The sequence below is a fragment of the Meriones unguiculatus genome, chromosome 11 (genome assembly GCF_030254825.1).
Source record: "Meriones unguiculatus strain TT.TT164.6M chromosome 11, Bangor_MerUng_6.1, whole genome shotgun sequence".
In the NCBI taxonomy this organism is placed as follows: domain Eukaryota; kingdom Metazoa; phylum Chordata; class Mammalia; order Rodentia; family Muridae; genus Meriones; species Meriones unguiculatus.
In genome coordinates this window covers 109,421,682-109,446,716 of record NC_083359.1, presented here as the reverse complement: position 1 = coordinate 109,446,716, position 25,035 = coordinate 109,421,682, and the positions used below count along the sequence as shown (strand labels likewise).

Sequence of the window (25,035 nt, the reverse complement as noted above, 5' to 3'; positions counted from 1 at the left end):
TAGTATCAACACAGCTTCTTGAGAGGAGGAGGCGAGAGAGGAGCTGAGAATCCATGTCAAATGACTTCTCAAGCTTCCATTCTCCTCAGAGAACTTCTGGGAAAACGAAGGTAACTGGCTGTGACCTCCCGGGAGAAGCCTCTTTCCAGTGCCTTCTCGCTGGGGCTCCTGCTGCTGGAACTTCGGTTGCGTTCCGCTCACCTCTCCGTTTCAGCGTTGTGGGCACTGTGCTAGCAGCATCATGGCTGGGCCTTGTGGCACTGTGAGAGCCTTGGAGGGTGGGTGTCACAGGTGACCCTGCCCATTTTTTCTGGTCGGCGAAGTTTTGTAAGTGGTGGCTTTGGAGAGTAGGCATGGGAGGAACAGTCAGTGATGCAGACGCGTCAGCACGGACATAGATGGGCCTCCAGCTGCAGCTAACAGCGTGGACATCTGCCCGGTGTGGGAGCCCTGTCCATGGTCTGCTGATGCCAGGGACCATGGAGAAGGCCACAGTCCACACTGCGTTGGCCTGTGAAGAGCAAAGAAGCCACTTTCCCAGTGACAGCAGTGATGGCAGACGCCCAGTTGAGAAAGATGACACAGAAGACTTCAGTGACAACCCCTCCACCCCAACCTCCCCACCCACCAAAAAAGGAGCAGCCCAGGCTGGAAGTCAACCGAGAGAACTCTTGAAAAGGGCGATGGGATGCTGGTGTGTGGCCCTCAAGATGACTTCCCGCAGGAAGCTGGGAGGGGAAGGTCTCAGCTCTTCCAGGGGCAGGCCACAGAGAGTTTGACCACACCCCCGATGAGTGTATAGATAACACAAGTTAGACTCCCACCCCCGGGGGAGGTGGCAGTGGTGTGTGGGAGGACAAGAAAGGACTGGGAAACCGATGCCATAGAGGTGCATGATGAGAATCAATAGAAGTATGATGTTGGGGAAAAAAGGAACACAAGCTGAGGTGGGTTTGGATCAGAGCATGGGGAGCCTACGTCACCGTCAGGTGGTTGAGGCAGCAGTTTTGGTGCTGGTGGTTTGTTGGACACAGCTGCCTCTTCAGAACAGTCACGTTTTGATGTTGCCAGCAGAAGTCACTTAAAAATTTGCCTAATCATAGCCAAGTCCACTGCGGCCTGTTTTTAAAAGAGAGTATAGCATGCAGTGCAGTGTTCCTGCCTGCACTGCACATGCTCTGCACATTTCCTGTGGCTTGTTTATTGTTCTCTCTTCCTTTCGGAGGTGTGTGTGGGGTATCCCAGTGGTGTAACTTGCTGAGTGCTTACACAGATCACACCTATCCAACAACATAAGTAGCGTGGTGCCACAGTTCAGGCTGGCTGAGTTTGTCTGACTTGACTATGTCTGCTGTCTGAAACACTATGGAGTCCTACGAATTACTACCAGAATGCAGGCAAGCATTTCCCTCTGAATTATTCCGTTATATTTTCAGACTTCTAGACTTGTGATAGCAACATTTAACTTAAATGTCTGAAAAGATTCAGGAGTAGGTAGCAGCCCTACTCCTTAAGTCTGTTTCACCCTTTTAGTTTTCTCTGCAATGGTGGTGGTGATGGTGTGTATGTGTGCGTGCGTGCGTGTGTGTGTGTGTGTGTATGTGTGTGCATGTGTGTGTCTTCTCTCCTCCAGATTTTGTTTTCTTCACATCCTTAAAAATAAAATCATCATTCGATGCCCTAGACCCTCCCTGTCTTTGCCCAGGTGTGCTCTCTCTCTCTCTCTCTGTGTGTGTGTGTGTGTGTGTGTGTAGCCAGCAGATCTTTCCTATTCTGGCTCACGGTCCCTGTAACCACTTGGGGCTTTTTCTTCTGTTGTGAAAGACAAGTGGGCAAGGGTCATGGTCCTGGTGCGACTGGAGCACAGATGAGGTTGGCCAGTGACTTAAGTTGCCTCCCTTCAAGTAATTGTCCGTATTAGTATGGGCAAAGACGGACCAGTGTTAGAGGCCATGTGCTAAAATAGTGTGGATATGCAAGTGTGAAAAAGGAAAGAGAGAAATATGTTAATTGTGTGCTTTCAATAAGATGTGCTGTCCAAGGTAATTATTTCACGATAGTGTTAGTACTAGTACTGGCTTTATCATGAAATGATAGATGGTTTTAGGAGCCTTTTATTGGGAAGACAATTGTATCAAATTAGTACAAATTAGGTTTTTGTCTTTACAAAGGTGAGCAAACCCATAAGCAGTTTTTAAATTGCATTTGAGTCTACAAATGAACAAATTCAGTTTGAGGGTTAAAGACGTTGTTATTTTGTCCTTTATGATGGCAGCTTCATTACAGATTGGCCTGCTGTTGGCATTAAAAACATGTCTGGCTCCTTACGATCTGTGTGCATGCGGCTATGATATTGATGCTGTACCACTGCTCATTAAGGGCTCACTTCAACGTGGAGATACAGATGTTAAATGCAGTCGTTTCTCTTGGTGTACAGCCTGATGGCTAATAATTTCCAAGTGGCTAAAGCTCTTGTTAGCAGGAGTGCTGGCGTGCTAAGAACGGCACTATAAATAACTCTAAGAATGGAAGTTGAAGGTGCTTCTTTTAAAGACTATTGTTAACTAAACATTATTGCCAAACAGATGGAGAGCACTCTCCAGCCTGATGTTTTTAGGTCTAATTGTATTATCACCAGCCCTGCACGGCTCAGTTGAAGAGGTGTACCCAGAGGCCAATTTATAATCATTTAGGCAACACCTGTTTGGGAGAAATTGACAGTCAAAGGGCACATTTAAAAAAAAAATCACATATGTTCTTGTGTTTATTACCTCAATGTGAACGTTGTTGCGTTGCAAGCAAACTTGGTAGGAGAAGAAAGCCCTCATCCACCTGCCGCTTCCCAGCCTTGCTTTTCTATCCTAATTTGTCCTTTTGTGGGGTCTGCTTCATGCTTCATGGCTGAGTGAGACTAGTAAAGAGATGACACTCCCCCCTCCCCCCGCAGTCCTGCAGCTGTGTTCTGTTCTGACAGGCAGGCGGCTTCTGGTAAGAAGAAATTCTCTGGCCTTACCTTTTACCTGGAGAGATATTTTCTACCTCATGTAGCTGTGTCTTTGCAAACACAATTGGCTCTCTGGGGAGTGACGTAAAGAGTCGTAAGTGGATGTAAAACCAGGTGAGATGCTAGGAGCACAGCTGCCTCTACAAAGCCCACAGCTGTCCCTTGCCGTCCGTGAATGGAGGCGACCTCTGGGTGACTTCCTGTCAGGACTCAAGGGCTATGAGGGCATTGCCAAGCCTTGGAGGGTCACTTCAGTGAGAATGGCAGGAGCTCTGCTGGCCTTTAGGGACAGGATGGGTCTCTCTGTGCAAAGTAATCAGAGCTCAAATAGTCCACCTTCCCTCCTTTGTTTTTCCTCTGGTGTTCTTCACCACTGAAAGGTTTACATCTATCACCCCCATTTTTCTTTCACCCCTGATTTACATGGAGCAGCCTGGCTTTTGTCTCAAGCAGTTTACTGATAGCGACCTTTGACTTCCTGCTTCCTTCCCCAGTGTTTTCTCCTCAGCCCTTCATAGTGGCTCCTGCTGCGTGGGAGGGGTGGCTGCCCCACGGTGTAGTTCTGTCTCTCACTGGTTCTGTCCTTGTAGAGTCACTCTTCTTGCTGCGTTCATACCCTCCTGCAGGATTCTAAGCATGTGCAGCTTTCTAATGTAAATAGTATGCTGTTCGCACATGCGCAGGCAGACTAGCAGTGAGAGAGGAAGCAGTAAGGGCTGGCTGTCCGGTACGGCTCTCACCTTTCTTTGCTTGGTAGCTTTTTTGACTGTGTCAGTTCACGCTTTGCAGTTGCTTTTTTACCATTGAAATAGGCTGGTTGGGATATTGAGAGCGTCCATGACTGAACTCTCTGAAGCCCAGGATTGTGCCTGTTGTGGAGGGAAATTCTAATGGGGTCCTTCTCACGCCTTCAGATTGTGTTTTGTGGGGAGTGTTCAAATGTAAGTCCTCAGTCCTGACTTCTTTTCCAAGCTCTGTTCACGCCTTGCTGTCCACCTTTTGGATTTTTAGACTTGAACCTGTGAGCTGTGTGCTTATGGAGTTTTTATATCAAAACAAACAGCATTTCTACCCTATTTCTACCACAGCCAACCATGGCAGGCGTAGCTCTCTGAAGACGCTAATATATTATGTTAAAGTTGTGTCAGAGTAAAGTAAAGTCAGACTTGTGACACAGGCCCCAGGGGCCTAACATCCAGGAGCTGGTGACACTGCTTTTCTCACTGTGGTCTGTGAAGGGGTCGCTGTTAACAGGCTGCACTGCCTCTGGAGGGTGGGAATGAGCTGTGTCCTGCTGGTGGCCAGCTGAGGGCTGCTCTCTGCTTCTAGACTTTGCCTGTTCCTCTCTGGCCTTCTCTGAGCATCTAGAGGTGCCTTTGGCTTCTGCCCATGTGGGAGTCTACATCCTAGCCAGGTCGTCCCTCCTATGCTAGGGAGATCCCCTTCTGCCATGCCAGGCTGTGCTTCCATCCCTTTAGTCAGGAGATAGTTGTCACTTCTAGAAGGTCATGGGATTCAGCGTGACCCACCCACACATCCCAGTGAGCTGTCAGCTCTGTGTTAATTACATCTGTGGGGTCCTTTCGCCATTGCACAGTCCACTCACAGATTCTGGAGTCGGGCGTTAGCATCTTTGGGGCCTGTGACATGCCCATAAGGAGTTTGACATCTGGTTGGGAGATGACAAATGAACAAATAAAAACAAGCTGAAGAGTTTGAGATGCCATAATAGATGTTAGTCCTGTATAAAATGGGAGAGCCATCAGTATTAATAAGAGAGAGAGAGTGACATTTGAGCTGAAGATGGGAAGGTGAGTAGTTTGAGAAGTGGCTGGGGAACAGTGGAGAGAGAAGCTACAGTAACAGTGATATAGCAGTCACGACCCTGAGTGTACTCTGTGAGATCAGCTGGGAGAGAGTAGTGGCCGCCGTTGCCATCTTACATCGTAGCATCACACCCACAGCCACAGTGCCAGCAATGTGTGTAATAGGAATGGTGGAGGAGAGGGTCAACACTGATTACCCGTGGCTGACAGTCAGTGCGGTGGGTGAAGCAGCAGGACATGCTTAGAAAGGCATGGGTGTGCGTTTGGCTTGTTGACTTGGCTGCGGGTTCTGAAGTTGGAGAGATGAGAGACTTGGGGCGTGGGCTCGGGAGCTCCACGGGACATCCGGGAGTTGTCTGTGGAGATGACACTCTACAACCCCGGCTGACTTAGTGCAGTGAGGCACTCAGAGGATGCAGAGGTCAGAGAGTATCCGCAGCATTCTGTAACACCTGCCTCTAAGCTGGGACTTGTCATCCCCAGTGTCACCTTCCCACGTCAGCTTTGTCTCCTCACCATTCTTCTGTTTCTGAGCTGAACAGGCCTGTGTACCCCTCGCCTGTTGTCCCTCCTCTAGTCGGGACCACTGGTTGCTGTCAGGAGCTCTTGGAGGGAAAAGGTCCTGTTTGCAGTTTTTTCTTGATTTCTGTGGCATCAATTCTCCCCACTTTGAGGCTGTGGTGGCTAAAATGGCTCATTTGAAAAGTTGGTAGTAGACACTCATGGACCTGCAAAGCCTCACATATTTGCTAATTGTCCTTTGTGGCCTAACTGTGCCATAATGGTTAGCAAAAACAAATTACAAATGTGATAGGATTTGTCCTTGTTTTCATCTCAGAGAGTGGGCAGGGATGGCCATTCAGAGGGCAGTGTGTGAGATGAAGGTCCTGAGGTCCTTACGGAGTTGGGTCTCTTCTTACAGAGAGGTGAAAGGGTGGCACATTTGAACACTTAGAAGAGAAGCGTTGCTTCCTGCTTTAAGAATTGACTCCAGAGCTGTGCAGTGCGGAGGGTGCCGGGGGCCCGTCCTTCATTGTCTGCTGGATAGAGCTGGTCTCTGGTTGGCTGGGGGCATTAGTGGGAGGGAGTGGAACAGGGCAAACGTTGGGGATGGAATTAGCAGGATCTGCCCCATGGCAGAAAGAGGACGTTAGCTCTGGAACGGAGTGGAGAAGCGGTATTCAAAGGATGCCTGAGATGGTGCCAGAGCCTCCGCTATTGAAGTTGCTAAGAGAGTCTAGAAGAGTGTCGAACCTTTATTAATTTAAATAAGATCACTTCCTCTACCACGTGAGAGAATTCTTTGACTGTGCCCTCCCCACCCAAACCTTGGGGGCTTGGGGTTTCCCTGCTTTCAAGGCTGGCCTAGGATGGCCATGCTATCTTGTTCTCACCGTCCTCTGCTACACACTGACGGCCTCCCCAGCTGCTGTGCTCTGTGCCTGGCAGTGCCTTGTACTGTTAGAAAATGTGTTGTAAAAATAAATCCAGAGAACACAGTGATGTTTCTATGTTGTAGCGTTCTTAGAAAAGGAAGTTGTAATAAAATCTCTTGGGCGGGGGTGTTTGTGTCCTATGATTTTCGGTTTTTAAAAAGTCTATTCGGAAATTAGAACTTTGGGAAGAATTACAACCCATCCCAGCTCTCAGTCTCTCAAGTTAAAGTGTTAATGTTGTGTTATATTTTGTTAAACTTATTGCTTGTGTCTTTTATATAGGTTTTACTTGTAATGGACACAAGGACAGAACAGACATTCATTTTAAAAGTAAGTAGAATTTGTATGCTTGGTGAATTTAAAATCAGGCTTTTGAAAGAAAAAAAATTTGCATGGCACTTGACTATTTTATTTTATGGTGATCTATATTTCTGTCTTTCAGTTGATAAACATGCTATAGCTTCCATTTAAAAAGTCTTATGTTAAGTAATATGTAATTAGAATGCATCCAAGAACCAACAGTGTGTTTCTGGTTCATAAGGATCACACGGGCCTCACTTGGGCTTTGATTACAGCTCCTAAACACGAAATTTCTGCAGATACTCCAGAAACAAGTGTGTCCTGGCGTGTTCTTTGGTACAAATTCTGTACATAATTACATGAATAATTTTAGATTTAACATTGTTTTTGGAATGGTTTGCAATAGTATGTATCCTACATGTGTCCTGATTGAACATTCCCATGGAACCAAAGGGGAGTCTTGCCTTGAGCATCACTTCTCTTGCTGACCAAGCATGACAGAAGGTCACACAGACATGCATGAAGCCTGTCTCTTCACGAACATTCATGCCACCACACCCAGTGCTGTTTACCTAGATTTTAAACCAGGGTGTTACACCAGAAAATGCACAGATCTTGTCCTTTTGGAGATTAGTTGCTAGTGTTTTGGAAAAGAATTTAAAAGTTACTGCTTCATCCAGGACATGTCTGGTGTCTGGAGAATGTGGCTTGGACTGGCCACAGCCTCAAAGATACACGTAAGGAAAATGAAAGTTAGAGGTCGCAGGGAAATAGCTGTGTGTCATCCTGATGACTTAGTTTGAGAGCATCGCTAATAAAAACACTGACCCACGTAATTGATTTTAATGGCAGCTTTGTGGCATCTTCTGTTGTCTGGACTCATGCCAGATGCCATCAGCGGAGCCTCTGGGGACTGAGGGGCACTGAGCAGCAGATGAGTGGGCTCTCTGAAGCCCCGAGTAACTCAGATAGATTAGTTTGGTTGATAAACACTGAGCACAGCAGGCTCCAAAGGCAACTGCGGGTACAACTGACCTTTTTGTTCTCTGCCAGGGTCTAAGGAAAAGCAGTGAGTACAGCAGGAACAGAAAGACCATCATCCCCCGCTGCGTGCCCAACATGGTGTGTCTGCACACGTACATCATGTCGGAGGAATCGGTGTTTCTTGTGCTGCAGCACGCGGAAGGTGGGTTGGCCGAGCTGACTGCGGCGTGAAGAACGTCGCCGGTCCTCTAGGCTGGTGTCTGTGGTGCTGCTTTGCCTCTGTCCTTTCAGAGGTGTGGAGATAGGGAGCCTGTGTCCCCGCTCCGGCTCAGCCTCCTGGCTCTGCGGTTTGAGGGAAAAGGAAAACCCAGGTGACCAGCCAGCTTCATTCACCTGAACCGTGGGACAGTCCTAACGTGTGCACTTTGCTATGAGATTGACTGACACGGAGCGAGCATTAATGTGAGCGCATGCTGAGAGCTGGGTTTATTTAGAGATTTAATTCCGTTCCCTTGTCTGCACTGAAAAGCTACACGTACGTTAGATGACTAAAAAAGCATCCCCTGCAGAATTAATTAATTGCTTCCTTCAGAGGGAAGGCAAGGGTGTTTGCTTAACATTTGACATTGCCTCGTTTTTCTGATCTGAGCCTCATGAACACAGCCATTGGCATCGCGGGCGAGTACAAAGCAGAGGCCTGGGCTCCGCCTTCAGCCGCTTCGGAGAACAGGTGGCCAAGGGTACTCTGCTGATTTGGCGTTGCCTGTTCACACTTGAATTTAAATAAATCTTCTTTCATTTAGGTGACTGCAGCATGTAAATATGAATTCACATAACACACATTGCCTTTTGGTGTTTAAACAGGTGTTCTTAAAATAATGAAGAAAATTTAAATTATCTTCCACTCTTCGTGAAGGCATCCTTACGTTTATAGTGAGAACAAAATGCTGTCTTTTACTAATAGGCATAACATTTGAATTTAATACCTTTTTCTCAGGAAAAAGAGGCACCGCCTTCTGGAATGAGGTCTCTTACGATGACTACTGCGAGCCTTTGCGGGGGCAGAAGGCTCTGGTGTTCTGACGCCCGCACAGGAATGCAGACGGAGGGAAGCCTCCTCATGCAGTGTTTAATAGGAAATTCAGAGGGGCTCCGTGGGCTCACAGGTATTAAGAGAGTTAATTGCGTGTGTGAATTGGATAACTAATTCACCTTTGTTCAGACATTACAGACAGCTTTTATCTGAGGATACCAGTGCATTACAGCCCTTATTGAATTACAGGTCATGTCATCTGACAGCGAGAGACTGCCACCTCTGCTGTGGAACAAAATAACTTCAGTAGTAATAATCCACAATAATTTAGAACAAGGTCAGGAGGATGAATGTAATTATGGTCAATATTCTATTAGCTGGTGTGGATTATTCGTGCTGGAGATTATCTGTGGCGAAGCTGTGACCCTCACTGTCTTCCTCTGTCTGTGGCTTGCCTTCCTCCTCCTGATTCTCTACGTTGCACTTGTTTCCTTCTGTTGGCTTCTGTTCTGCCGGAGAGCCAGAACTGAGATGGTCGCTGGTGCTGGTGTAATGTGGAGCGCCAGTGTCACAGTGTTCTGAAGGCAGGGACAGATGATGGCCAGCTTTCCTGTTCTTGGAGCTCACCTTGAGCAAGCCTGTGGTATTGACTGGACGGAAACCAGACACGGACTTGTAAGCCTACTAGGACAGTCTCTCTTGTCAAGTAGCTGTGGCTTCGCTCTCTAGCAGTCTCTCTGATGCTCAGTAAGTTTTTGCGAGTAGGAAGCTCAGTTCATTTGTGGTTGCACAGAGAGCAAAGCAGGACCAGAAGCTGCCCTTTCAGAACCGAAATCGCTGCTGTGGAGCCACAGAGAAAACAAAAAGCAACAAAGGACTGGACACACAGTGGGCCCGCCGCTGTGATCCTTAACACAGGTGACATACGGGGTGAAATTGGGGGGTCGGCATTAAGTCATCCTCAAGGAGCCGTCTCTGAAATGGTGACATTGGGAAGAGCTGAGTCACAAAGATGACTCACATGTAAGGTACAGGCACGGGGACTGTGACGACAGGGTGTCTGAGGACCGAGAAAGGCCACTGTGCTGCCGCGTGGCCACTGACCCAGCTGTGGAGCTGAAGGCAGGCTGTGTGGAAGAGAGGCAGGAGCCACATCCTGCAGGGTCAGGACTCACGCCCTCCTCAGATCTCGCTCTCTAGCCAGCCGTAGGTGAGACACTCATCCCACTCCTCAGGCCAGCCCACTGGAGGCCTTATTTCAGCAAGTATCAAAAAGGCCAGTCCTCGTTGTATGGACGTGGGGTCGGAGTCTGTCTTCTGCTGCTGATAAACACCATGACAGAGTGGCTTGGGGAAGAAAGGGTTTATTTGGTTTACGTGTTCTAATTACAGTCCAGTGTGGAGGGATGTCAGGACAGGAGCCTGGAGGCGGGAGCTGAGGCAGAGTCCACAGAGGGGTGCTGCTCACTGACCTGCTCCTCATGGCTTCCTCGGCCTGCTTTCTTGTATGACCCAGGACCACCTGCCCAGGGATGGCTCCGCCCACAATGGGCTGGGCCCTCCTAAACCAATCATTGATCACACAAACGCTTTCACAGGCTTGCCTACAGCCCGGTCTGATGGAGGCGATTAATTCCTCATTTGACCTTCCATTTCCCAGATAGGTTTATTTTAAGTTGACAAAAGCTAGCCTTCACAGAAGGGCTGCAGTGAGCAAAGAGCAGAGCAGAGGCTGACGGACAGGCCGGGCGAAGGATGGTGGCGCGGTCTTCGGGGTCCCGTGGACCTGAGTATTTCCCAGGCTTGGCCCAAGCAGTGGAGTGAGCTGGTTGACAGCTGCATGCTACCCACTGTGGTCCTCTAGAAGACCCTCCAGGAGTGAAGAAGTGTCACAGTTCCACGTGGTGGGGAGAAAACCAACCGCTGTAATTGTCCTCTGACCTCTGCATGCCCTGTGGCAGGCCCCCCTCTCAAGGACAGGCCTGTGAAAAAGATGCTTTGACAGTGTAAATAGTCTGGCTGAACTCTGAGGATTTATCTCACAGCTTTCGCTCCCCAGAGCTGACAGAACTAGTTGGAATGTGTATGTGTCTCCTACTCTCTCTTTACTTTGTTCCTCTGGAAGCTTCTTGAGTGCTTTTGGGGCATAGACATAGTTCTAACACAGCAGTGGGCAAAGCAGAAGAGTTTGCTGCATGGAGCCCACGTGGTGCTGTAGATGGGGGCAGACAGTAAACACGCAGATGGCTAAAAGTGGGAGAGCAGAACACCAGGGGACGGGGGAGTGTTCTCCATGCTGGTCACCGTACTGAGAAAGGAGCATTTGACGGGAGGGAAGGAACAGTGTGTGTTTGTGGGGAAGAATGCCTTGGCAAGAGAAAGCAAGCACACAAGCCCGAAGCCAGGAGTGTGCTTGGTGGATCAGGAGCAGCCAGATGATGGTGGCTGAGAGGCGTGGGGAGGCAACAGAAGCAGGACCTGGAAGGCAGGAACTGTCCTGTCTCATAGGCCACTTGCACTGCTTGTGAGAACCTGATGGAACAAGAGGAGCAGTCATGGGACAATGCTAAGCAGACATAAGGGCCACTCTGCCTACTGTGTAGAAAATGGAAGCTTTATGGCCAAACACAAAAAAGGGCACAAGAACACTTGAGAGGTTTCGCAGCAAACTGGGCAAAATGATGGTGGTCCGGGTAGTGTCCACATTAGCACGCTCTCTGTTGCTCTGAACGGACACTTTAGGCACCTTGTCAAAGAAGTACGTTCAGGGCTGTGGTACTGGAACCTGCTTGGTCCTCGTGAGGACCTCAGTGGGCACATGTAGAAGACTGAGTGGTAGAGTGGGACAGCAAACCAGAGAAAGCGCAGGGTCCCAGGAGAAGTACATGATCTCCTTCCCCAGGGTGAGGCCCCGAGACCCAGCGGCCTCCTGCTGCACAGGTATCGAAAGGAACCAGACTTACAGCTGTGTCCTCCCCAGCAGTGCCGGGGCTGGTAGGGTGCTGCTAGCTTCCAGTGTCCCTCCCTGCCCACACTTGCTTTTTATACTTTGAGTTCGAATGCATTTTGGAAGTAGAACTGACTGACAGGATTCTGCCTTTCAGGACTCCAGGTTGTTTGCTCCAAACATCGAAAATGGGTCTTCCGTTTACCAAGTTGTGGAGAAAGGAGGTGGAGTCAGAAAACAAGGCTTCCATTTTGGACACATGAATCGAAAAGTGTGAGCATGTAGAGTTCCTGTGTGCAGGGACACGCTCGTGGGGGCCAGAAGTCAACTGTAGATGTCACTTCTCAGAACCTGTGCATGCTGTGCTGGGGAGGCAGGGCTTTACTTGGCTTAGAGGCTGCCAGGGACACTGGTCTTGGCTAGCCAGCACCCCAAGGACAGTCCGAGTGCTGCGATTCTGAGCACACCAGCACCACAGCCAGCTTTCGTCTGAGGCCGCCATGATCCTAGCACTTTTGTGTTTGAGCAGCTTCCCAGCCCTGGAGGTGTTTGCTGATACTCAGATGGGAGCGGGCACAGAAGAGCCGGCTTTAGGAGGGCTGCAGAAGACAGAGCCTAGTGTTACAGCACTTGCCTGGCATGCTTACACCCTGCTCAGAAAAGCAGGTGTCAAGTGGTCGTTGCTTTTTAACAATTTTCTTCACTTTGAGGAGCAGGATAAGGAAGCGGTCTTCAGTCAGGGCTGTAAGTGTCACCATTACCGAGGCGAGAAGTTACAGAAGCTCTCCACATACGGGCTGGCCACTAACTGAGTGCTCACTGTGCCAAAGGTTTTCAGGGAAACGGGAATGGGCTGAGAGAGCAGAGCATGCAGGGGCTTCCCCACCACTATTGTTTTATTAAGAGAGTGGTGAGGTCATTAGCACCTAGGCCAGCTCTGTGGGTGTTGGTGAGAGCCTTCCTGTCCGTGCTGAGGCTCAGCTCTGGCTCTAGAAACTGAAGCTGCTTTTCTCCTTGTGGAGACAGTCTCCTTCTGTGACATGGGTTGTCTTTGAACTTGTATTCCCCCTGCCTCAGTGTTCATATACTGAGGTAACAGGCCTGTGTTATCATGTCTGTTATGTCCACTTTTGTGTTTAAATGTAACAGATTCAACATGCTGCCTCTAGCCTGCTTGTCATCTTAGCAATGTACATTAGACACCTTTCTGAGTGGATACAGAGCTGTGTTATAAAGGTTCATGTTGCACCATGTGGTAACACACACCTTTCATCCCAGGACTCGAGAGGCACAGTCAGGCAGACACCTGTGGGCTCAAGGCTAGCCTGGTCTACATAGTACCAGGCCAGCCAGGGCTAGGTAGACTGGAGAGTGAGGCCAGCCTTCCTTCTCACCTTCCCTCCCTCCCTCCCTCCCTCCCTCCCTCCCTCCCTCCCTCCCTCCCTCCCTCCCTTCCTCCCTTCCTTTCGGAAGAAAGTATTCTCTGGGTGCAGGGTACCCATGATTTCAGTACTTAGAAGGTTAAGGCAGGAGGATTATAGCAAGCTCAAAGCCAGCCTGGAGTACAGGGCGAGGCCTGGGCATGTGAATGTGAGCACTGTCTCACCATTGCTAGTTCTGTGACTTTGGGCATGTTCCTTGGCCTTCTGTGCCTCGGGGTTTTTTGTTTGCAAAATAGAGACGTAGCGGCTATGTGCCCAGTAGGACTGATGTGCCCAGTCGGACTAAATGGCTACATGTGCACAGCACTTAGGCTGGCAGGCATGGCATGACATGAGCACTGCGTGTGCGCCAGGCATGACGTGAGCACTGCGTGTGTGCAGATGCTGCTGTGCTCTTTACTTGAGGACCTGCAAAGTGGGTCTGCACATTTCCCATGATGCAACTCCTCTGCTGTTACTTGGTAAAAGAACTGTTCTGTTACTTGTATGTATGTAGCTTTGTGCATTTTAAAATTTTGTTTTGAAGAATTATTGTAGGGCAGCCATCTTTAAGTAGGAATGTTTAGGTTAAAGGTGATTTTTTACCACTGCTATGATGTCACCTGTGTAAAATCCAGGTTCTAATTCTGTTCAAGCAAACCCACACATGTATTGCACAGTCTTGTAGAAAACCAATAAATTAGAATGAGAGACAGAGAGGTTTCATTAAACATTGCGAATTCCTATTTTCTAGCTTAGGATGGCTTAAGCTTTGATTGTCTGTGCTTCAGAGGGTCCTAGAAAGTACCACCTATGTGCTTGACATGTTAGAATGGTCAATAGTTTAGGTATTTTCTATTTATGTTTGAGATTTAATGAACAACAGTTGTTGAGGTCGCTGTTGTCATCATGACACTGATGTTTGTGTAAGTTCGTTTGTTAGCCTTGATGTTGGTTCTGAGGATAGCAGAACACTCTCAGACTGGTAGGAATAATGTGTTCTGGCTTTGTGATGCCTGGCTTATCAGTGGAGGAGAGGGTGTGATCAGCACCCAGCTCTGCTCCACACTGAGTACTAGGCTGAGCTGGCCCAGGGGCGAAGCTGGAGGGGTTTCAGGAGTGAAGCTGGAGGGATTCCTGGGGTGAAGCTGGAAGCTCTCAGGGATAAAGCTAGGGGCTTCCCGGTGTGAAGCTGGAGGAGCTCAGGCCGCCTCTTCCTTCCTAGAAGCCTAGCTTCCATAATTCATGTTAGGGGGGCTTGTGTGAGCCCAGAAGGTTCTGTAAAGAAAACACCAACAGTCACATTTAAAGTTGTTATGTAATAGTGAGAACAGTGGAAACTGAACAGGACAGCATGATGATTAATAAGATGGCTAATGGCTAATGTCGGGTACGGGAGCTTTCGGAAGGAGAGGCTTTGTTGTCCATGTGTGTGGAGGGGAGGGATTCTCCAGAGCACCTTAGTAGCCTACACACCTCAGCCCAAGAAATGCTGTGCTCCCAGCCAGCTGCCAGGACCTGCACACCAGTTAGAGGCAGGGAGATGGAAAGTCAGGGTCCATTTCAGCTCAGTCACCTCCAGGCCAGCCCAGCAGCAGGAGACCCTTTTCAGAGTCCCTTCTCCTTCTTGTGGGCATCACTCTTACTCCTGGAGTCCTATCCTGACAATGTGTGTAGAGATGGACCACGGTTTGTTATTTTAATTCCCCAGGAAGAGGCTAGACACAACCCTAGCAAAGGAGCGTTCAGCCGCATCAACACCCACTGCGGTCACGTTGCACAATCATTTCAACTCATTTTCTCGTGAAAATGTTTTTGATAATGATGCTGATTGTGAGTATAAGCTTGAAAATAAAATAATGGTTTAGTAGTGTCTGTCATTAGGTTGTGAGAGTGTGGATGGTGTTGGGTATGTTCTCCTTACTCCCTTTGGCTAAGAATTCTGTGGTAAAACCAAATATGGATTATAAAATATCAAGAGTGTGTGACCCCTCACACATGACACAATTTGTACCTGTAGCTATTTTACTGAACGCTTTAGAAGAGCATTATAAAGATGTCATCTATTTATAGCTCAGTTTAATAAATATTTATTGAATGTGTTTTGTGTGCTAGGTAGAATTGTCTGCCTGTAGTTATGAAGACCTTGCCATCTGTGAAAAGTGATAACAGAAATGTAAGAGTAATAGTAACATGCCATCGAGTGTTGCTGTGAGGGGTTAATGCACGGATTCGGAGAAGGTATGGAGTATGCCTGTGGAGGGATAAAAGAAGTTTCCAACAAATAAAGAAAATCGGAGGACCTTTATAGATGCTTCCTGTGGAGAGACACCGTGACCAAGGAAACTCTTAGAAAGCGAGGAAGACACTTAATGGGGACTGGCTTACAGTTTCAGAGGTCAGGCTATTGTCAGGGTCAGGAGCATGGTGTCATGCCTGGTGCTGGAGCAGTAGCTGAGAGTTACATCCCGATCCAGACCCACCGGTAGCAGAGAGGGAGAGAGGGAGGGAGGGAGGGGCTCTCTGGGCCTAGTGTGGGCTTATGAAACCTCAAAGCCTAGCCCCAGTGACATACTTTTTCTAACAAGGCCACACCTCCTGATCCTTGTATATTTCTTTTTTTTTTATTCATTTTGATTTTTTTTAATTTTATTTTTTTCTTATTAGTTACATTTTATTAACTCTGTATCCCAGCTGTGTCCTTGTATATTTCTTAAGCAGTTCTCTAAGCATTCAAATATTTGAGCTTCAGGGTGCATTCTTTCAAATCACCACATACTACTCCCTGTCCCTTACAGGCTTGTAGCCGTATCATACTACAAAAATGCCTGCAGGCCACCTTGAAAAGTTTCCGTCAGAATCTCAACATTGTTTAAAAGTCCCAAATCTCTTTCGGGACTTAAGGTAATCTCTTAACTGCAACCTACTCTGAGATCGCAATGAAAATCAGGTCGTGTGCTCCCACCATCCAGTCACCATTCCAAAAGGGAGGAGAGGAAGTGCCGTGAGGACATTCTGGACCAAAGCATGACCCAAGACCAGCAGGGCACACCCAACTGCATCTCCTTGTCTGATGTCAGAGGGTTCTTCAGATCTCCATCTCCTTTCAGCGCTGTTGACTGTAGCACACTTCTCTGTCTTGGGCCGGTTCTAAACCTAGTCTGCACGTAGCTCTGCCTGGCAGGTGTCCCAGGACTCTGTATCTCCACATCCTGGGGTGTGAGATACAGTGAGATTCAGGCTTCACCATCACAGCTTCACACAGTGGATACTGTTGTCAAGAGCCAGGGGCAGATCCTTACATGTTAGTGTATTTTCATGGAACTCTGAGGCTCTGAGCATGCTCGAAAGAAGACAAAGGGGACAGAAGGGCCACACACCGCTTGTACTTTCACTACAGTGGGAGAGACTAACTGCACAGGGAGGAGAGGAGGCTGAGGGCTGGGGGCTGACAGTCACTGCTCTCCATGCTGGGGCAGGCTGAGGGGATCTGTGGCTTCACTCAAGTCCTTGAAGTGAACTGTGAAGCAGAGGCTTCCTGGATGATTGTGTTTGATGGCTTTACACCTGTGGTCGGTGGCTGACAATTGTTTTAGTCTAGCTCCCTTGGTGTGTAACACCCAAGAGCAAATGAAAACTCTTCTGAAAATTCACCCTTTTCATCTAAGTAGGGAGACTTACTTATTTTAAGTCATCTTTTTAAAAGAAAACATCCATTCAGTCATTTATTTAGTGTGTGTGTGTGTGTGTGTGTGTGTGTGTGTGTGTGTGTGTGCGCGCGCAGAGGTCAGGACAGTTTGCACAAGTTGATTCTCTCCTTCCCTCATGTGGTCCCTGGAGTCAAACTCACGTCGACACAGTTGGCAGCAACAGTCTTTGCCTGCGAGCCGTCTCACTTGTGCTTAACTCATCTTTCACGTCCCAGTTCTGGAAGCTGTTTCTGTCTTCGTGGCGTCTGTGTTTGCCGCTTCTCTTCTTGAGACTTTGGCATCAGATTGAATGAACTGTTCTTTTTAGCCATTAAACTTCTAATCCATATGGTTTCTATGATGATTTAAATGTAGATTCTAGTTAGAAAACCTCTCTAATGAGTTTTTAATGTCTAAAATCAGAAGAAATCCGTAGTAAAGCAACCACGTAGCCAGCATTGTGGGTGAGGTGCTGGGTCACTTCATGTTCATTTGTGGTCTTAGTTTAGCTCTGGGATATAGGTGGGTTCTAGGTCCAGAGGTGTTCAGAACCCAGGGTGTTCTTCCCTCGGGGGTCACCTTAGCAATAAATAACTGTCCAGTTAATCTTCCCCAGTGTTTGTTTGTACAAAGCATGTGACCTGTACCGGGGCAGAAGATGGGAGATAAATTAACTGCCACTTATGAAGGCATAATTGTGTACCAGCTGCCAGATCCCTTCCGTCCCCCGGTTCTGGACTGGGCGTTTTCAGAATGGAGGGGTACTGCTGATCTCCTGCTACAGTGTAGAGCTTTAAGCAGCACGTAAATCTCTGATGGACTATTATGACCTAAGCAGAAGACTAAATAATGTTTGACTTCAAGTTAGCTGTATGGGGATTACAAATGTTTCCCTTTACAGGAAAAAAGAAGGTGTAATTTTTAAAATAATTGGCACCAGGAGGTGTTTCGTACTCACCACTTGGTAAACTCCAGACAAGAGTGTCACAGTTCACTGTGTATGTTTGTCTGACAGCACGTGAGATCTTTGGTATCAATGGATTTTATTGACTTATTCTTGGTTAGTCATTGTAAGCTAACAACTGGAGATGTTAATTTTTGTCACTGTTGTGCTTGTTCGCAGGTGGCAAACTCTGGTCCTACATCAGTAAGTTTCTAAACAGAAGTTCTCAAGAAAGCTTTGATGTCAAGGGAACGAAGCCATCCGCTCCTCATCAGGTGTACCTGCAGCAGCCGAGTGCCAGTCCTCAGGGCAGCAGCAGCTTCGAGTCCAGAGGAAGCGACGTGGGGAGCAGGTTGAAGGTTCTACCCCCTAGTCTCACCCCCAGTTCTCAGGAGGAGGATGAGGGCAGCTCTCCCAAGTGGCCGGATTCAGGCTCCAGCTCAGAGGAGGAGTGCACGGCTGGCTACCTAACGCTGTGCACTGAGTATGGGCAGGAGAAGATTGACCTGGGGTCTCTGAATGAGGAGTCTGTGGTACAGCCTGAAGGGGAGAATGCTGAAACCCAAGCTGTTGGGAGTTTCCCAGCAGCCCTCGCTGCTGGCAGCGTGAGCCCCAGCACGCAGCTCAAGTTCTTCCCTGGAGAGGAGGACCTAACAGTGTGTTCCCCTCAAACATCCGATCCCCTCACTCGGTCGAAAAACAGCCCCATGGAGTTCTTTAGAATAGACAGCAAGGACAGCACTAGTGAGCTGCTGGGACTGGATTTTGGCGAGAAACTGCACAGTCTAAAACCAGAACCTTTGAAAGCGCTCTTTACCCTTGAAGGTGGAGACAGCCTTTCCCAGAGTTTTAATACCAGCGAAAGCCATGGTGACAAGGAAGCTCAGGACTCCATCAGCAGGGGCTCAGACGACTCTGTCCCAGTGATCTCATTCAAAGAAGCTGCTTCTGAGGATGTGGGTGGAGCAGACGAGGGCAGGCCCGATCTTCTTGTAAATCTACCTGGTGAGCTGCAGCCAGACAAAGAAGCTTCAGCAATGGATCCTGCTAAGTTTCCACAGGCCGGTGCAGGCAGGCTGGAAAGCAAACTGCTGGAAGCCCCGGATGTGTTATGCCTCAGGCTGAGCTCTGAACAGTCCTGTGGCCTGGGAAAAGACAGCCCAGAGGAACTAAGTGATCCTGCTCGGTTTCTGCCTGGTGGTGTGACCCCAAAGCACCACACCGAGGCAGATCTTGGGGTGTTGTTCAAGGCTGATGTTGGTCATGGAAGCTCAGGAGAGCAGTTTCTGTTCCCCAGCTTGCATCGGGAGTCTGCAGGGCTAGGGCAGGTAGAGGCAGCGGGCCGTGCGTGGGGCTCGGGAGAAAGCCTGGCTCCCGTTTCCAGTCCACACTCAGGTGCTGAGGAGCCCAGCGCACACACAGACACGGCCGCAGCGGAGGAAGTGTTGCTGTTCACAGAGCAGACTAAGGAAGAACCAGGCTCTCTGTTTCAGAGAGACTTGGAGAGCAAGGAGCGGGGCGTGCGGGCCCCGGGAGTGGAAAAGGACGTCCATCAGATTTTTGAGGACCTTGATAAGAAATTAGCAGTGAGCTCTAGGCTCTTCATCCCGGAGGGCTGCGTTCAGAGATGGGCAGCTGAAATGGTGGTGGCCCTTGACGCCTTGCACAGAGAGGGGATTGTGTGCCGCGATCTGAACCCAAACAACATCTTATTGAATGATGGAGGTCAGGAACTTGCGCAAATGCATTTCTTTTTATTCGCTGTTGCTTCCAATTAACTGAGTAGGCGTTTTATCTTGTAATTAGTATCTTCATTTCCTGTCTAGAGCTTCATTATCAGTGCGGCAAATTCACCCCCAGTAATAGCTTCTGGTACTTAATGAGGCCATTATTCTTAATGATACTGTTTTTAGCTACAAAAGAAGTAATTACAGTTCGCTTCTGCAGAAAATGGAAGAGAAAAATGTTTTGATTTCTCCTGTCGTTTTGTTTTTAGGACACATTCAGCTAACGTATTTTAGCAGGTGGAGTGAGGTTGAAGATTCCTGTGACAGCGATGCCGTCGCGAGAATGTACTGTGCCCCAGGTTAGAGCACTCTCCTCAAACGCGTCCCTCGGAAAGGTGGCTCTTCCTTCTCTGTACAGTTGTGTTTTCCACTAGCGGCTTACGTAAGGATCAGTTCTGCTTATCTCTTCAGACCTCAAGGAAGAAAAGGAGGGTATTGAACTGTTTGGAGCCCAAAGATGTGTGCGTGTGTGTCCATGTGCATGCGTTCAGGTACACACTACTGCTCTTGTTAAAAGCCTGTATGTATCTCTGGAAAGTCATTGCATTCTTTGAAGTGGCCAAGCCTTATGTCCCCAGAGCACCTTCACATGGGTGGACTTTCAGTTTTAAGATGTGGGTGCAATCCCAAGGCTTCCAGTAGAGAGAATGTGTGGCATGCCCTCAGGGCGGGCCAGCCTGGAAGCTGAGAACACGTTTTAAGATACTCCTTCTGTGCCCGAGCACATAGTAAGCGTGTTCCCTACTTTAAACTGGCCCATGTAGCTAAGGACTTGACACGTCTCTTGCTCTTAGTGTCTGCTCTTTATTTTTGACATTACAGGTAGCTCACTGTGGCCGCCACAGTTAGGCCTATGGACTGGATTTGAGGTACCCTCTTGTCAGTGCAAATGGTGCTCTGCTTAAGCCCACAGCTCACTCCGTTTTCTGAACACCAAGTCTCACACATGAGCAGAGTTTATTCATCGCTCGCCCACCGGCACTTGTCTCGGATGGGGCAGACAGGACCCGCTAGGTGTGCTGTGGTCTCGAATTTGTGTGAGCTGGCCGCTGTGTTGCTGTTCAGCTTATAGCTCAGCGTCCTAGGAAATGATGGTAATTAGGAATGATAGGACTTTATTGCTTTTAGGGAAAGCCTTCATTGTTCAGAGTTGCTGGGCTGAGGAAAGGCAAGTTTTTAACCCACGATGCAAATCCCCCAACTTTCCCCCAAACAGCCGATACTGTCTTGTAGTTAATGGTGTAACAGAAAAATTGTAGTGGAGTTCTTTCTTGGTCTTGCGTTCACAGGTGGTAAGAACTGATGCGTTCTGCACCAGCCAGCGTTTACATGTCCGTTATTACAGGGGGTTGGGAGGCTTCAGAGTCCACCCTAAACTTGGGCAAGCTCATGGGTAAGCTCACTGGCCCATGCGGAAGTGGGCCAGTGTGACACATAGGGGAGGGCCGACTGCCCAGCCATGGCTTCCATACTGAGAACTGACCGTCTGAGCCCATCAAGCTGGTCCCACTTCAGCATCTCGGTGTTTCCATATGTTAGGATGAAAGTATTCTGTACAGAGTCTCGGTTTCGCGTACTGGCTACCAGTTTCTGAGTTTGCCACTGTGTCAGCAATTCCAGGTTTCCATGTTCACCAGCTCGGACTTCCTTTCTCTGGAAGACCACTCCTCACGTTTGACCAGCAGGTGGCAGTGCACCATTAATGGATTCTTTCTGCAGGCCTCTTCCAGGTTGTTGTCCTTCACAACGTTTGGGGAAAAAAATCCAGCCAAACTGTAGTCTAAAGAGAGGCTTTGTTGTAATTGTTTGCATGAAAGGATGGTACCTTCCAGCTGCTTAGCTGCCCTGTGTGTGAGCAGCAGGGGTAGTTCTTCCGCCTCTTGGGCAGATCAACTTCAGCAGCCGGGAGAGACAAATCCAGAAAAGTAGTTCCCTGCTCTCGCTAACATGACCTCAGAGAGGCAGGTCCTCGGCCATGTGGCCCCTAGATCCAATGGGCAGTGCTGCCTGAGTCAGCAGCCTTCCTTCTCAGTGGGGCGAGCCGTGGTAATAGGCCAGTACTTCAGTGTATAGTGACCAAAACACCTGTAAGTAATAGATCCCGGCAGGAATTTCCCTCCTCCACATCCACCTTCCCACGCCCCCTAACTCTGGCCTGAGAGCTGCTGAGATAGCCAGTAAAGCCAGAGCAGCTCCTGCCTGTTAGGAAGTAAAGTTGTCAGAGGAGACGCAGAGCTCTGCCCTCTGTGTGCAGCCCGGCTGCCCCTGCCCCTCTGCCCTCCCAGAATCCTTATCACCTGTTTGTCCAAAAACCATCGCCCACCGGCCTGCACTGTCTGCTATCACTGTATCCCTTTATCTGTGGATGATGAGCCTTGATATTTTGAGAAAAATTTCCAGTAACAGATTCGATTTACATGGACAGAAACTTGAGCAAATGCCAGACTAGCAGGGGGGCCATTATTCTGTTCTATAAATAAGTTTAGACCAGAAAATACTCACAGAAACCTAGGAATCAACATGTTTTGGTCTAATTGAGGGGAAAAGCGATAGATAAATTTTGAAATGCAAATGATCACCTTCTGTTATTTAAGAAACACTTCTGCCAACTTTGTGATCTTAGATTTAAAGTCAGAGCCCTCCAGCCATGTCTGCTAAGGCAGTCTAGGGCTCACAAGTTTCTTTAATAAAACTAAGAACCTAAAAAAAAAAAAAAAGTTGCCCTTTTATGTTAAAGAAAAGAGATCCAACAACACAAAGACAGACACCATGGAGCTCTCTCTGTCTCCGTCTGTGAGAAAGCCAGCGCTTAAATGGCTGCAGCTGCAGATCCATCAAGAGGGTCTTGAGAATAGGAATTCACGGATCAGACTCAGCCCTGTTTTCAAAGTCGCAGCGTCCTTTCAGGTTCATTCTGCATCCCTCGATTATCTAGCAAGGTTGTGTTAAACAAACATCATTCACGGCACATGGGCTCCTTTCATAGCGCAGACACACTGTATGGAGGGCAGAAAGAGAAAAGGCAGGTCGAGACGGGCCACGTGAGCAGAGGCTGTGCACACTGAGTAGGGCCGCAGCGCTGTCCTCTCTCTGGGCACTGGGAGAGGCGCTGAGGCCAGGGTGCGGCCCACTTTCCTCCACAGCATTTGCTTGTAGTGATTCTGATTTTATTTCTGATGCTCCAGAAACCGCAACTCCAAGTTTTTCCCCCAAGGATTTGAAACATTTCTATGCTCCACTTGATAGCATAGAGTAAATTTTGTTACAGCATTTTTAGTGTAATAGAAAAATAAAATGTGCATCTTTGGTTAGGAGCCCTGACTGCTGTCACCACAGGCAGCTAGAAATAGAAGGTGTAACTCTAACCTTGTAAAATACAAGTGTGCAGGCTAGCACAAGCGAGCAGACATGTTTACGTTCACTCACACTCCTTGCACCTTGCACAAGTCCGCACGTGGCCTCCTCTGTTGCTTTCAACCCCATTATGAACCTTTAATTTTAGATACTTGAAATGTACATTGATATTTCTTGAAGAATACTTATCAGCCTGGAGAGTTTCTAGGTGAGTGTGTGTAAATTGACGAGGTCCAACGTATTTTCGCTGCAGCCCCGTCGCCACGCTTCCAGATGTCAAATGACAGCTTTGCTTCCTCTGTTAGGCGATTTCACACTTGAAAACAGCTTACAGCTGACGGCAAAAGTGAAACACAGAAAAGTAATGCTGAAAAGTGTCTGCAAAATTCAGAGTGGAGTGTGACTCTCACGTGCTCCCATCCTGTGCATTCCGAGCCCCAAAGCCCCATGAATGTGTTTTGGGGGAGCCCTTTGCCGTAACCATGCCTTCCCTTCATCTCTTTCTTGGTGAGTGTGGTCGGTCCTCAGCAGTGTAGTTCGGTGTTTGGTACTAGAGCTAGGATCTGACCCCGGGATGGTTTGGCAGGTGCTGATACCATCACACAGTCCCTGCTCACAGAGTGAGACAGCATTGAGAATTGCCAAGCCCACATTTTGTCCCACTGTATTGGTTTTGGACAAGTGATTTAAGATTTTCCAGGCCTCCTTTTAATACTAGTAAGTGGATTTGTCAAAGAGAAATAAAATGGCTTATGTCAATCTCATGAGACTCTTTTTATACAAAATTCAGTCAGAATTCAAGTTCATGCAGTGCAAAATCCCACCTAACAGTCTGGGAGGGTAGAGATGGGGCAGCAGTGAAAAATATGCACACCTCTTCAGTTTACACACACACTCACCTAGAAATTCTACAGGCCGATAAGTATTCTGCAAGAAAGATCAATATAAATGTCAAGTTTTTATATTTTAAGAGTAAAAAGTAGTTATTTTACTTGGAGGACTTTAAAGTACATGTTTATATATGCCTGTAGAGTTTGTATATAAAGTATATACTATGGAAATGAGGGATTTATTGAAAAAAATTATTTAGAGGAAGATTTATTTATTATTTATACAACATTCTGTCTGCACACCATTGTCCTATAGATGGCTATGAGTCACCATGTAGTTGTTGGGAATTGAACTCAGGACCTTTGGAAGAACAGTGAGTATTCTTAACCTCTGAGCCATCTCTCCAGCCCAAGGCAGACACTTTTGTATGCACCAAAAGATAACTATATGATTCTCAACAATGATAATAAGAAATAGCATTTGGGAAGCAGAGATAGACCTCTGTGAGTTTGAGCCCAGTCTGGTCTGCAGATGGAGTTTCGGGACAGTCAAGGCCACACAGGGAGACCTTATCTCATAAAACTAACCAACCAGACAAACAAACAAAACAAAACCCCCAAAAACAAAAAACAAAAAACCAGCAGCAACAACAACAAAAAGTCCTAGGGTGATTTCAGCAATCAGGAACAAATAAAGTGTGTGTTCAGAAATAGTGAGGAAGAAAGCAGGAAACATGACTGTGGTCTTGGGGTAGTCTTTTTTCCTCTCCTGGAGAATGGAAGGCAAGGCTGAGTTTAAAGCTAATTTGCGGAGCTGTGTGAATAGCCAATGTCCACGTGTTGTTCTGAATTAGATTCCTGGTGGAATTTGCTCTGGAGCAAAACTTGATCAGTAGGTCCCGGTACATAGGTGTTCCTGAGTTTCTGTGGCCGGACGAGCAAGAATCCCTTATCCTTTGTCCCAGTTCTTGCTATGAAGCCAATCTGTTTCTTCTACCAAAAGTAAACTGTCCGGTTTCCAGAAGAGAGCAGGGATTTCACACTTGTTCCTCATGCTGAGGCAAAGAGCTTCAGGTCTTCAGAAGTCTTTTCCTGCCCAGGCAGGGAAGGCCTTTTGCAGCAGGGAGAGGGAAGAGGGATGGAGAAGGGCTCGAGGGTCTGGTGCTCGCAATCTATCCCAGGCTCAGCCAGCACGGGCCCCGGCGCCTCACACGGCCCTAACTTGATCTGACACCTTCACCGCGTCTTGATGTCAGCCTGGTCTCCAGAGTGAGAATGAGCTCGGTGGATCCTGGCGAGCTTAGCTCCTGCCATTTGGCATCTCACACTGTATGCATCCCCGCATCATGAGAGAAGAAGCCTGCCGGCTGTTAGAATTAGAAAGTGTGGAAGGGAAGGGGTCACCAGGCAGTGCTCACACAGGACGGATAAGACAGGGTGTCTGTCTCATAGTCCAGACAGCCTGGCACTGAGCGGGGAGC

At 48.1% G+C, this 25,035-nt stretch overlaps 1 protein-coding gene across 8 annotated transcripts in view; it reads left to right on the top strand.

The window, feature by feature from the left end:
- The window catches only part of Rps6kc1 (ribosomal protein S6 kinase C1), a 126,657-nt gene that overhangs the window by 84,769 nt on the left and 16,853 nt on the right, over nt 1-25,035 (top strand). For 6 of the 8 annotated variants that reach the window (XM_060364916.1, XM_060364914.1, XM_021651045.2 and 3 more), the window contains 4 exons: nt 6,549-6,596; nt 7,620-7,752; nt 17,764-19,308; nt 19,580-19,669. In XM_060364916.1, the coding sequence (XP_060220899.1) occupies nt 6,549-6,596; nt 7,620-7,752; nt 17,764-19,308; nt 19,580-19,669 (1,816 nt within the window). Of the gene's footprint in view, nt 1-5,993; nt 6,121-6,548; nt 6,597-7,619; nt 7,753-17,763; nt 19,309-19,579; nt 19,670-25,035 lie in introns of those variants that run through there. The other 2 variants (XM_060364918.1, XM_060364917.1) reach the window with 2 other exon arrangements.